The sequence below is a fragment of the Oncorhynchus mykiss genome, chromosome 10, assembly GCF_057628025.1.
Source record: "Oncorhynchus mykiss isolate SJ-2025 chromosome 10, ASM5762802v1, whole genome shotgun sequence".
In the NCBI taxonomy this organism is placed as follows: Eukaryota; Metazoa; Chordata; class Actinopteri; order Salmoniformes; family Salmonidae; genus Oncorhynchus; species Oncorhynchus mykiss.
The window spans coordinates 60,341,767-60,355,685 of NC_143031.1; the positions used below are offsets into that span (position 1 = coordinate 60,341,767).

The 13,919-nt window shown below is 44.0% G+C and overlaps 1 protein-coding gene across 1 annotated transcript; it reads right to left on the minus strand.

The window, feature by feature from the left end:
* Positions 1-2,322: 2,322 nt before the first annotated feature.
* On the minus strand, positions 2,323-13,004 carry LOC110533168 (uncharacterized). Its single transcript, XM_036933487.2, has 6 exons — positions 12,885-13,004; positions 11,907-11,970; positions 5,077-11,819; positions 4,915-4,979; positions 3,001-3,146; positions 2,323-2,891 (listed from the first exon to the last, which is right to left on the minus strand). Exons 2-6 carry the CDS (start codon positions 11,944-11,946, stop codon positions 2,689-2,691), a joined length of 7,197 nt encoding a protein of 2,398 aa, XP_036789382.2. The 5' UTR covers positions 11,947-11,970; positions 12,885-13,004; the 3' UTR covers positions 2,323-2,688.
* Positions 13,005-13,919: the final 915 nt, after the last annotated feature.

Here is a 13,919-nt window from a genome sequence, read left to right on the forward strand (position 1 = left end):
AAACAGCCTGGAATCGAACCAGGGTCTGTAATCATGGCCGAAAATCGACCTGGCACGTGCCCAGGGCTCTGTCATCTAGGGGTCCCTATTGATTTAGCTAGTCACTCTCACTCAGATATTATTAACATGACATAAATCATTGCAAAATGTATAGAATTGTAGGAACTTTTTTTTTAACTGCAAAAATGTCTCTCTGCCCCATGGCAAAATAAGTAGCATTATACAATTGCTAAATGTTGTCTCCGCCCCATGGCAAAATGTATAGAACTTCAGAAAACGTGTTTTAAAACTGCAAAAATGTCTCTAGATAACTGATAAAAAGTTGGAAAATGTTCTCTCTGAACCATAAAAAGATGAGTAGAAATGCAGTAAATGTGCTTTAATAAAAGAGCAAAACAAATGTCTAATAAAATAGCTAAATTGTTTTCTCAGACCCATGGCAAAATGTGTGGAATTGCAGGAAATTAACTTTATAACATATATATAACATATTCTCTCCGCCATCAAGAGAGAGGCCATTAAATGTTTTTGCCCGCTTTGTGGGGTGCCCCACCAAAGAAATCTCACTTAGGGCCCCCAAAAGGCTATACACGGCCCTAAATATATTCTAGTCAATCAGGATGATGAACAAACAACTTTGTAGCTTTAAATAAAGTGTATATATATATATATATATATATATATATATATATATATATATATATATATATATATATATATATATATATATATGCATATGTGGACAATCAATTCACCCTTAAAACAACACAAAAATATTAAAAGTTTATGCCATCTGATGACATTTTCAGGATACAACTTTGGCCAATAATTGGTTTAAAAAATACAATAAAATCCTTCTCTATTGACGCAGTCGTACGTCAATCTAATGAACATAATTTAAAAAAATCCCCATCAAAATCTGTCAATTTAAGCTAGAGATATCGATAAAATACAAATTATATATATATATATATATATATATACATATATATATATATTTCCTTAGTTTTCTTATGTCTCATAATTAGCGGACAGACACTTCAAAATCTTATTCCTCGTGATTTGTTTTTTTACTCTCTTTTTTGCCATTTATGAATGTTCTATTCAATGTGTTTCTATGGGCTATAGTAGTAAAGTCCAAATTCCACATTTCATGAAATAATAATAATAATGTACAAAAATAAAGTTACCCCAAAATTAAAAATCAAATAGCTAAATTATCCATGGTATGACCGGCATGAAACAATTCCATATGTTACTCGAGTAGAACCTTTTTCAGGATATGCGAGACAATCTGTTGTCACCACAATGAGAAACTCGGAACCAGCAAGAAAACATTTGGAGGTAAGATTAATTTTGTAATGTAGAAATAAATAAAACAATCTATTAAACATTGCCTTGTGCGTTGTAGTTCCCTCTTACTAATGAATGAAGAATATTTACCAAGTCCTGTATCAAATCCATCAAGTCTGCAAATAATTATATTTAGGCATGGTATTTTTACTGGATGGGTTGAGGTTGAAAGTCCCTTTATTGTTATTTTTCTGAGGTTGATACCTTCTACAAAGAGCCTGAAGTTAGAAGGCATATAAATTAACAACATACTCTAAGACCACCATTCAGTTAGCATAGCATGAACGTTTTGTGATTAGGCCTTTATTTGCCACCAAAATGTTCTTGATTCTCATATGTTAATCTTTCTGCCTTGATGTGATACGTGACACAGTTTTGTGTATATGAGAGACAGACACTGGTTTTATAATGTCTGTAATGCCTCTCTCTAATACATCAACTCTAGCAGAGAAATGCATAGATACATAATTGGTGAAATCAGGGTGGCAAAAAAATGGTTGAGGTGTGTTCAAAGCCCTCCCTCAAGACTATAGGAGATGAACAATGAAATATATAAGCGGAACAAAAAATTATATCTGAAAGGACTAATCTCGTTTATCCCATTTTTAAAGTTTGTTGACAACAGATTTCACATCACAAACACCCAGTAACATATTACAGCCAGTCTAATATTTTAATGAATTTCGACCTATGAAATATACCTTCGGATATTCATGAATTTAAAAAAACCTTTCTGGGATAACTGTCCAACCGTATCATAACCATTGTCTATGTTTTTGTTGCCTATGTTGTCTATGTTTTTGTTGTGAACAAATGTCCTGTTCTGCTTGAAATTGATCTTCTGATATTCATATCTCATTCCTATCATAGAACTAAAGTGGTATTTATGTTGTATGTGAACAAGACATAACAGATGCAGTTGGCACACAATAATAATTATTGAAATGTAACTTAAGGGAAGTGAATGTCTTTTCAGGTAATGGATTGCATTTAATTTAATTTCTTCATTAATCCGGTACAGAAAATGAACCCAGCATTTTCTTCATTCAAAGTATGAGTAATAGTGAATTACAAAACAGTATAAATACACCATTCAGTTACAATAAGTATTAGTGCAGTAAGTAGAAGGAATAACTATCAAGATTCTTAGAATCCTGTTGATAATTGGTAGAACAGCTATCTTTTTTTTACATTATCCTCAAGCTGTTTGCAATTCACATTTCCCTGTACATTTTGGGGTAATAAATAATAATAAAGAGTATACAGTTCTAATAATTAATATGATTACATTGTTGGTAAGTTTATATGTCACAGTGGTGATCAGTTATATCAGTATTAGTCAAGCAGTTGTGACAACATAACAAGACAGATGAGTAGACTTGTCTTGTAGCTTATTCCACTGGAGGCGGCAGCATTGTTTATTGTTGTTTCAACAACAGATGTTGTTGAAGCAGCTGTGTTTGGTGTAGGACCAGCTGTTGTTGTGGGGGTGGCTGTGGTAGTTGCGGCAAATGTGGTGGCTGCAGAAGTTGTAGTTCCTGTAACACCACAGAAGTTATCTCATAAAGATGTACCCAATATAGAGAGCCATGAGTCAATGTGGAGAGTGACGACAATGACAAGGTCAGCAGTGATGGCTTAACTTACTTGCAGTAATGGAGGTTGTGTCAATGTCGAGGAAGGTGTTCCCGTGAGACAGAGAGTCATTCAATCCCTGCTCCACACTCGTTACATTGGGAACCACTGTCTGGTTCTTGAAAATAAGGGTCATGTTGACAATAATTGACCCACTCCTGTAAACGAAATATATAAAGATTTAGTTTTCATTTCGAGGTCAGATCTTAAACCGTTGTGTCCAAGAAAGCATTAAGAAAACAAGACAAGGTATAGTAATTATTTGTATTTGTTTTCTTAATATACACTGCTCAAAAAAATGAAGGGAACACTTAAACAACACAATGTAACTCCAAGTCAATCACACTTCTGTGAAATCAAACTGTCCACTTAAGAAGCAACACTGATTGACAATAAATTGCACATGCTGTTGTGCAAATGGAATAGACAACAGGTGGAAATTATAGGCAATTAGCAAGACACCCCCAATAAAGGAATGGTTCTGCAGGTGGTGACCACAGACCACTTCTCAGTTCCTATGATTCCTGGCTGATGTTTTGGTCACTTTTGAATGCTGGTGGTGCTTTCACTCTAGTGGTAGCATGAGACGGAGTCTACAACCCACACAAGTGGCTCAGGTAGTGATTCTCATCCAGGATGAGACATCAATGCGAGCTGTGGAAAGAAGGTTTGCTGTGTCTGTCAGCGTAGTGTCCAGAGCATGGAGGCACTACCAGGAGACAGGCCAGTACATCAGGAGATGTGGAGGAGGCCGTAGGAGGGCAACAACTCAGCAGCAGGACCACTACCTCTGCCTTTGTGCAAGGAGGAGCAGGAGGAGCACTGGCAGAGCCCTGCAAAATGACCTCCAGCAGGCCACAAATGTGCATGTGTCTGCTCAAATGGTCAGAAACAGACTCCATGAGGGTGGTATGAGGGCCCGACGTCCACAGGTGGGGGTTGTGCTTACAGCCCAACACGTGCAGGACATTTGGCATTTGCCAGAGAACACCAAGATTGGCAAATTCGCCACTGGCACCCTGTGCTCTTCACAGATGAAAGCAGGTTCACACTGAGCACCTGTGACAGATGTGCCAGTCTGTAGACGCCGTGGAGAACGTTCTGCTGCTTGCAATATCCCCCAGCATGACCGGTTTGGCGGTGGGTCAGTCATGGTGTGGGGTGGCATTTCTTTGGGGGGCCACACAACCCTCCATGTGCTCGCCAGAGGTAGCCTGACTGCCATTAGGTACCAAGATGAGATCCTCAGACCCCCTGTGAGACCCTATGCTGGTGCGGTTGGCCCTGGGTTCCTCCTAATGCAAGACAATGCTCATGTGCTCAGCCACCTCATGTGGCTGGAGTGTGTCAGCAGTTCCTGCAAGAGGAAGGCATTGATGCTATGGACTGGCCCGCCCGTTCCCCAGACCTGAATCCAATTGAGCACATCTGGGACATCATGTCTCGCTCCATGCTTTAGTCCAGGCCTGGGAGGAGATCCCTCAGGAGACCATCCGCCACCTCATCAGGAGCATGCCCAGGCGTTGTAGGGAGGTCATACAGACACGTGGGAGGCCACACACACTACTGAGCCTCATTTTGACTTGTTTTAAGGACATTACATCAAAGTTGGATCAGCCTGTAGTGTGGTTTTCCACTTTAATTTTGAGTGTGACTCCAAATCCAGACGTCGATGGGTTAATACATTTGATTTCCATTGATAATTTTTGTGTGATTTTGTTGTCAGCACATTCAACTATGTAAAGAAAAAAGTATTTAATAAGAATATTTCATTCATTCAGATCCAGGATGTGTTATTTTTGTGTTCCCTTTATTTTTTTGGAGCAGTGTATTATTCAAACTTATATCACTATCACTGTTATTTTGAGATCATTCTATTTGAATGGAGAGATTCATAGACATACAGAAACAATTATTGTTACTTACGTGAACTGAATAATCCTACACCTTACGTATGTTAAAGGGTAAATTCTTTTGTAACCATGATTCACCTGTAAAAAAAGAAACAAACTAGTATCAATATTTTCAGTAACTAAGTCAGTGACACCATGTTAATGACACAATGTTTTTAAAAGATGAGCTGATTACCTCTGTGGTAACATTTTCTGCCAGTTCCTGATATGCTGTTGTGGTAGAGTCAGTATAGTCACTTTGGAATGCACGGAACATTCTGAATCCTAATCCCATTGACCCCTCATTCGCTGTCGGTGCCGCTGTTGACTTAGTTGTGGTAGCGGTGGCTGTGGTGGTTGTGGGAACAATTTTGGTTGGCGTTGGTACAGTGGTGTTTGAGGCAGAAGCTGTGGATGTTATAGGAGCAGCTGTGGTTGTTGTAACGAAAACTGTGGTTGTAGTTGGAGCATCTGTAGTTTTTGTGGCAGAAGCTGTGGTTGTAGTTGGAGCATCTGTAGTTTTTGTGGCAGAAGCTGTGGTTGTTGTTTTGTCAGCTGTGATTGTAGTTGGAGATGATGTGGTTGTTGTGGCAGCAACTATGGTTGTTGTGGCAGCTGCTGTGGTTGTGTTGGCTGCTGTGTTGGTTGCAGTTTGAGCAGCTGTGGTAGTAGTGGCAGCAGGTATAGTTGTTGTGGCAGAAGGTGTGGTTGCAGAGGAAGCTACTGTGGTTGTAGTTGGATAAGTTGTTGATGTGGCAGTAGCTGTGTTTGTAGTTAGAGAATCTGTGGTTGTTGTGGTGGCAGCTGTAGTTTTGGGAGCAGCTGTTGTGGTTGAAGTGGCAGCAGCTGTAGTTGTAGTTGGTGAAGCTGTGGTTTTTGCAACGCCAACAGTGTTTGTAGTTGGAGAATCTGTGGACGTAGTTGAGGTTGTAAATGGAGTAGCTGTGGTTGTTGAATGAGCAACTGTGGAAGTTGTGATGCCTGCTGTGGTGACCGTGGCGGTACCTGTGGTTGTGGTGGCAGAACCTGTGGTTGTGGCGGTGGCACCTGTGGTTGTGGTGGCAGCACCTGTGGTTGTTGTGGGAGAAACTGTGGTTGTTGTGACTCCATTTGTTGTTGTAGTTGGAGAATCTGTGGTTGCTGTGGCAGCAGCTGTGGTTGTTGTGGGAGAAACTGTGGTTGTCATGACAGGAGCTGTGGTTGTAGTAGGAGCAGTAGTGGTTGTGGTGGCAGCTCCTGTGATTGTGGTGGTTGCTGCTGTTGTTGTAGTCGAAGCAGCTGTGGTTGTTGTGACCGGAATTGTGGTAGTCGTCATGCCAGCTGTGGTGGCCGTGGGGGCAGCTGTGGTTGTGCTTGCAGCAGTAGCTGTTGTTGTGGTGGCTGCTGCAGCAGTTGCAGGTGTCGTTGTCATGGCAGCAACTGTGGTGGTCATCATGGACGTAGTTGAGGTTGGAGTTGGAGCAGCTGTGGTTGTTGAATGAGCAACTGTGGTAGTTGTGATGCCTGCTGTGGTTGTGGTGGTGGCACCTGTGGTTGTGGTGGCGGCACCTAAGGTTGTGGTGGCAGCACCTGTGGTTGTTGTGGGAGAAACTGTGGTTGTTGTGACTCCATTTGTTGTTGTAGTTGGAGCATCTGTGGTTGTCATGACAGGAGCTGTGGTTGTAGTAGGAGCAGTAGGGATTGTGGTGGCAGCTCCTGTGATTGTGGTGGTTGCTGCTGTTGTTGTAGTCGAAGCAGCTGTGGTTGTTGTGACTGGAATTGTGGTAGTCGTCATGCCAGCTGTTGTGGTCGTGGGGGCAGCTGTGGTTGCAGCAGTAGCTGTGGTAGTAGTTGGAGCAGCTGTGGTTGTTGTGGCAGCAACTGTGGTTGTTGTGGGAGAAACTGTGGTTGTTGTGACTCCATTTGTTGTTGTAATTGGCGCAGCTGTGGTTGTTGTGGCAGCAGCTGTGGTTGTTGTGGCAGCAGCTGTGGTTGTTGTGGGAGAAACTGTGGATGTTGTGACTCCATTTGTGGTTGTAGTTGGAGCATCTGTGGTTGTCGTGACAGGAGCTGTGGTTGAATTAGGAGCAGTAGTGGTTGTGGTGGCAGCTACTGTCATTGTGGTGGTTGCTGCTGTTGTTGTAGTCAAAGCAGCTGTGGTTCTTGTGACCGGAATTGTGGTAGTCGTCATGCCAGCTGTTGTGGTCGTGGGGGCAGCTGTGGTTGCAGCAGTAGCTGTGGTAGTAGTTGGAGCAGCTGTGGTTGTTGTTGCAGCAACTGTGGCTGTGGTGGCTGCTGCAGCAGTTGCAGGTGTTGTTGTCACGGCAGGAACTGTGGTTGTTATCATGGACGTAGTTGAGGTTGTAGTTGGAGCAGCTGTGGTTGTTAAATGAGCAACTGTGGTTGTTGTGATGCCTGCTGTGGTGACTGTGGCAGCACCTGTGGTTGTTGTGGGAGAAACTGTGGTTGTTGTGACTCCATTTGTTGTTGTAATTGGCGCAACTGTGGTTGTTGTGGCAGCAGCTGTGGTTGTTGTGGCAGCAGCTGTGGTTGTTGTGGCAGCAGCTGTGGTTGTTGTGGGAGAAACTGTGGATGTTGTGACTCCATTTGTGGCTGTAGTTGGAGCATCTGTGGTGGCCGTGGGGGCAGCTGTGGTTGTGGTTGCAGCAGTAGCTGTTGTTGTAGTTGGAGCACCTGTGGTTGTTGTTGCAGCAACTGTGGTTGTGGTGGCTGCTGCAGCAGTTGCAGGTGTCGTTGTCATGGCAGGAGCTGTGGTGGTCATCATGGACGTAGTTGAGGTTGGAGTTGAAGCAGCTGTGGTTGTTGAATGAGCATCTGTGGTAGATATAATACCTGCTGTGGTGACCGTAGCAGCACCTGTGGTTGTGGTGTCAGCAACGGTGGTTGTTGTGGGAGAAACTGTGTTTGTTGTGACTCCAATTGTTGTTGTAATTGGCGCAGCTGTGGTTGTTGTGGCAGCAGCTGTGGTTGTTTTGGGAGAAACTGAGGATGTTGTGACTCCATTTGTGGCTGTAGTTGGAGCATCTGTGGTTGTCATGACAGGAGCTGTGGTTGTAGTAGCTGCAGTAGTGGTTGTGGTAGCAGCTCCTGTGATGGTGGTGGTTGCTGCTGTTGTTGTAGTGAAAGCAGCTGTGGTTGTTGTGACCGGAATTGTGGTAGTTGTCATGCCAGCTGTGGTGGTCGTGGGGGCAGCTGTGGTTGTGGTTGCAGCACCTGTGGTTGTTGTGGTAGCAGCTGTGGTTGTAATAGGAGCAGTAGTGGTTGTGGTGGCAGCTCCTGTGATTGTGGTGGTTGCTGCTGTTGTTGTAGTCGAAGCAGCTGTGGTTGTTGTGACCGGAATTGTGGTAGTCGTCATGCCAGCTGTGGTGGTCGTGGGGGCAGCTGTGGTTGTGGTTGCAGCAGTAGCTGTTGTTGTAGTTGGAGCACCTGTGGTTATTGTGGCAGCAGCTGTGGTTGTTGTGGCAGCAGCTGTGGTTGTTGTGGCAGCAGCTGTGGTTGTTGTGGGAGAAACTGTGGATGTTGTGACTCCATTTGTGGCTGTAGTTGGAGAATCTGTGGTTGTCATGACAGGAGCTGTGGTTGTAGTAACGGCAGTAGTGGTTGTTGTGGCAGCTCCTGTAATTGTGGTGGTTGCTGCTGTTGTCATAGTCGAAGCAGCTGTGGTTGTTGTGACCGGAATTGTGGTAGTCGTCATGCCAGCTGTGGTGGTCGTGGGGGCAGCTGTGGTTGTGGTTGCAGCACCTGTGGTTGTTGTGGGAGAAACTGTGGATGTTGTGACTCCATTTGTGGCTGTAGTTGGAGAATCTGTGGTTGTCATGACAGGAGCTGTGGTTGTAGTAACGGCAGTAGTGGTTGTTGTGGCAGCTCCTGTAATTGTGGTGGTTGCTGCTGTTGTCATAGTCGAAGCAGCTGTGGTTGTTGTGACCGGAATTGTGGTAGTCGTCATGCCAGCTGTGGTGGTCGTGGTGGCAGCTGTGGTTGTGGTTGCAGCAGTAGCTGTTGTTGTAGTTGGAGCACCTGTGGTTGTAGTGGCAGCAGCTGTGATTGTTGTGGGAGAAACTGTGGATGTTGTGACTCCATTTGTGGTTGTAGTTGGAGCATCTGTGGTTGTCATGACAGGAGCTGTGGTTGTAGTAGGAGCAGTAGGGATTGTGGTGGCAGCTCCTGTGATTGTGGTGGTTGCTGCTGTTGTTGTAGTGAAAGCAGCTGTGGTTGTTGTGACCGGAATTGTGGTAGTCGTCATGCCAGCTGTGGTGGTCGTGGGGGCAGCTGTGGTTGTGGTTGCAGCACCTGTGGTTGTTGTGGTAGCAGCTGTGGTTGTAATAGTAGCAGTAGTGGTTGTGGTGGCAGCTCCTGTGATTGTGGTGGTTGCTGCTGTTGTTGTAGTCGAAGCAGCTGTGGTTGTTGTGACCGGAATTGTGGTAGTCGTCATGCCAGCTGTGGTGGTCGGGGAGGCAGCTGTGGTTGTGGTTGCAGCAGTAGCTGTTGTTGTAGTTGGAGCACCTGTGGTTATTGTGTCAGCAGCTGTGGTTGTTGTGGCAGCAGCTGTGGTTGTTGTGGCAGCAGCTGTGGTTGTTGTGGTAGCAGCTGTGGTTGTAGTAGGAGCAGTAGTGGTTGTGGTAGCAGCTCCTGTGATTGTGGTGGTTGCTGCTGTTGTTGTAGTCGAAGCAGCTGTGGTTGTTGTGACCGGAATTGTGGTAGTCGTCATGCCAGCTGTGGTGGTCGTGGGGGCAGCTGTGGTTGTGGTTGCAGCACCTGTGGTTGTTGTGGGAGAAACTGTGGATGTTGTGACTCCATTTGTGGCTGTAGTTGGAGCATCTGTGGTTGTCATGACAGGAGCTGTGGTTGTAGTAGGAGCAGTAGGGATTGTGGTGGCAGCTCCTGTGATTGTGGTGGTTGCTGCTGTTGTTGTAGTCAAAGCAGCTGTGGTTGTTGTGACCGGAATTGTGGTTGTCGTCATGCCAGCTGTTGTGGTCGTGGGGGCAGCTGTGGTTGCAGCAGCAGCTGTGGTAGTAGATGGAGCAGCTGTGGTTGTTGCTGTACCAACTGTGGCTGTGGTGGCTGCTGCAGCAGTTGCAGGTGTTGTTGTCACGGCAGGAACTGTGGTTGTTATCATGGACGTAGTTGAGGTTGTAGTTGGAGCAGCTGTGGTTGTTGAGTGAGCAAATGTGGTAGTTGTTATGCCTGCTATGGTGACTGTGGCAGCACCTGTGGTTGTGATGTTAGCACCTGTGGTTGTTGTGGGAGAAACTGTGGTTGTTGTGACTCCATTTGTTGTTGTAATTGGCACAGCTGTGGTTGTTGTGGCAGCAGCTGTGGTTGTTGTCGGAGAAACTGTGGATGTTGTGACGCCATTTATGGTTGTAGTTGGAGCATCTGTGCTTGTCATGACAGGAGCTGTTGTTGAAGTCGAAGCAGCTGTGGTTGTTGTGACCGGAATTGTGGTAGTCGTCATGCCAGCTGTGGTGGCCGTGGTGGCAGCTGTGGTTGTGGTTGCAGCAGTAGCTGTTGTTGTAGTTGGAGCACCTGTGGTTGTTGTTGCAGCAACTGCGGTTGTGGTGGCTGCTGCAGCAGTTGCAGGTGTCGTTGTCATGGCAGGAACTGTGGTGGTCATCATGGACGTAGTTGAGGTTGGAGTTGGAGCAGCTGTGGTTGTTGAATGAGCATCTGTGGTAGTTATGATGCCTGCTGTGGTGACCGTGGCGGCACCTGTGGTTGTGGTGGCAGCACCTGTGGTTGTTGTGGCAGCAGCTGTGGTTGTTGTGGGAGAAACTGTGGTTGTTGTGACTCCATTTGTTGTTGAAATTGGCGCAGCTGTGGTTGTTGTGGCAGCAGCTGTGGTTGTTGTGGCAGCAGCTGTGGTTGTTGTGGCAGCAGCTGTGATTGTTGTGGGAGAAACTGTGGTTGTTGTGACTCCATTTGTTGTTGTAGTTGGAGCATCTGTGGTTGTTGTGGCAGCTCCTGTAATTGTGGTGGTTGCTGCTGTTATAGTCGAAGCAGCTGTGGTTGTTGTAACCGGAATTGTGGTAGTCGTCATGCCAGCTGTGGTGGTCGTGGGGGATGCTGTGGTTGTTGTGGCAGCACCTGTGGTTGTTGTGGCAGCAGCTGTGGTTGTTGTGGGAGAAACTGTGGATGTTGTGGCTGTAGTTGGAGAATCTGTGGTTGTCATGACAGGAGCTGTGGTTGTAGTAGCGGCAGTAGGGGTTGCCGTGGCAGCTCCTGTGATGGTGATGGTTGCTGCTGTTGTTGTAGTCGAAGCAGCTGTGGTTGTTGGGACCGGAATTGTGGAAGTCGTCATGCCAGCTGTGGTGGTCGTGGGGGCAGCTGTGGTTGTGGTTGCAGCAGTAGCTGTTGTTGTAGTTGGGGCACCTGTGGTTGTTGTTGCAGCAACTGTGTTTGTGGTGGCTGCTGCAGCAGTTGCAGGTGTCGTTGTGATGGCAGGAACTGTGGTGGTCATCATGGACGTAGTTGAGGTTGTAGTTGGAGCGGCTGTGGTTGTTGAATGAGCATCTGTGGTAGTTGTGATGCCTGCTGTGGTGACTGTAGCATCACCTATGGTTGTTGTGGGAGAAACTGTGGTTGTTGTGACTCCATTTGTTGTTGTAGTTGGAGCATCTGTGGTTGTTGTGGCAGCAACTGTGATTGTTGTGGGAGAAACTGTGGATGTTGTGACTCCATTTGTGGTTGTAGTTGGAGCATCTGTGGTTGTCATGACAGGAGCTGTGGTTGTAGTTGGAGCAGTAGGGATTGTGGTGGCAGCTCCTGTGATTGTGGTGGTTGCTGCTGTTGTTGTAGTCGAAGCAGCTGTGGTTATTGTGACCGGAATTGTGGTAGTCGTCATGCCAGCTGTGGTGGTCGTGGGGGCAGCTGTGGTTGTGGTTGCAGCAGAAGCTGTGGTTGTGGGGTCATTCGTTGTTGGGTTTTGGGCATTCCCTGATGCTGTTGCAATTTAAAAAGCATAGATTTTAGAATATCTTTTAGAATTTTATAATGATCTACAATTTAAAGACTAGAGAATGAACTTACCTATAATCATAAGAAGGACTATGAGATTTTTTCTGTTCATCTTTGAAACTGTTTTCTTTTTAGTCTGTGGTCACAGAGAGATGGGCACACATGATTAATTTAACGGTAAAAGACAAATATTTATCAACAGAATGACTTTGAACAATGTAATATTAACTTGAATATTGTGGAAAGAGATCACTAATGGTAAATGCAGTAGTTTTGTCTGTTTATGTACAGTAAGTCTTGTTTGTGATGTTTTTAATCAAGTGATCCACAACTTCTTTGTCTTGATATTTAATATTTTATTAATTCACATTTGTATTTTTTACTTTTATTCATTATTTTAACCATCATTTATTTATCCAGAAAGTCCTGTGAAGGTCAGAAGGCGTATTTTTTTATTTAGACCTGGCTAAGAGGTCAGCTGAATAAAAACACATAGATACGCTACAGTGCATGTGTTATTGTATAATCCGTAAATGTATAGATTTACCACTAAATCTGTAGATTTTCAAATGAGAATCTAATCCTTCGATATAGTGTTTTTACACATTCACCATAACACATACACAGCAGAGCAAAAACATGAATATGAATGACTGTAATTACCCACCATCAATCATAAAACACATGTAGTCATTAAGAATTTAAACATTTGCACACCTCCTGCAGCAAGTCTGAAACTATAGCCTTGAATTCCTCTATCAGGACAAAGCACTCTAGGTTAAAGAAGATGATTCCTGGACCAAGGGGTCAGATATTCTGATCAGACCCTTGGTACCTGGAATAAGAATTTAACTAGAGATGATTTGAGGTGATAAAATCCATGGCTGAACAAGGACAAGGAACAGCGGTATAGAGGAAGTTTTACGAGTTATAGCCTTGTCAGTTAACATACACAAATGTTTCTTCCAAAAGTTCACTTTTAAAAATACACAGAAGTCTAATCATAATAAAAAGATATATGTAACACAATATTTCAAAAACCACACCTACCAATTTGTTTTAATTGTGTTGTAGCTGAAATCCTCAGTGTTCAGTAACTGTGCACCTCCAAACCATACTAAGCTCCTGCCTTGCTACAGCCTTTATAGTTTAAAGCACAACCTTCATGACATCATTATGATGAATGAGATGTAAAGGAAAAGGTGTGCTGTGTTGTGTCGTGATAATCTTTTGAAGAATAATGAATGATGCCTCCCCCACGTTATGACTGAATTCCTAATCTAGCAGTACACGGAGACACACATACCAGGGGTGCAATCATTTGTACAAACAGATGCAAAATGTTCTGTTTTACAACTACAACTATTGTTTCTATTGTACAGATTTAGATAGGTACCTCCCTGTTTGCTGAACTTGCTCAATAGAAACGCCATTGTAATGATTACACCCCTGGACCATTTAATGTATCAATTGTGTTTGATTGCAATACATAATGTAAATTCATCTATTACATAATCATTGTGATACATTTATTTTGTTTTCATCAAGCTAATTTTCCTAAGGAAATGCCAAAACCACAAACATGCAAGGTTATTTTTCAAATGACACCACACCCATATGTTTCCGCATACATATGAAGACAACCGTTGATGACACGTCTACAAACCACGTCTTTGATAAAGTAAATAAAGGCTATTATTATGCCAATGATAATGATCTAAGAATAGCTGTATTACAGAATCTGGACTTTTTCCACATTTTGTTGTGTTACAGCCAGCATTTAAAATGTATTAAATTGAGACTTTGTGTCACTGGCCGACACACAATACACCATAATGTCAAAGTGGAATTATGTTTTAAGAATGAAAACATAATAATAACATAAAATATGAAATGTCTTGAGTCAGTAAGTATTCAACCCAGTTGATATGGCGAGACTAAATACGTTCAGGAGTAAAATGGACTCACTTAATAAATTGCATGGACTCGCTCTGTGTGCAATAATAGTGTTCAACATGAAAGACTACCTCATCTGTGTACCCCACACATACAATTATCTGTAAGATCCCTCATTCGAGCAGTGAA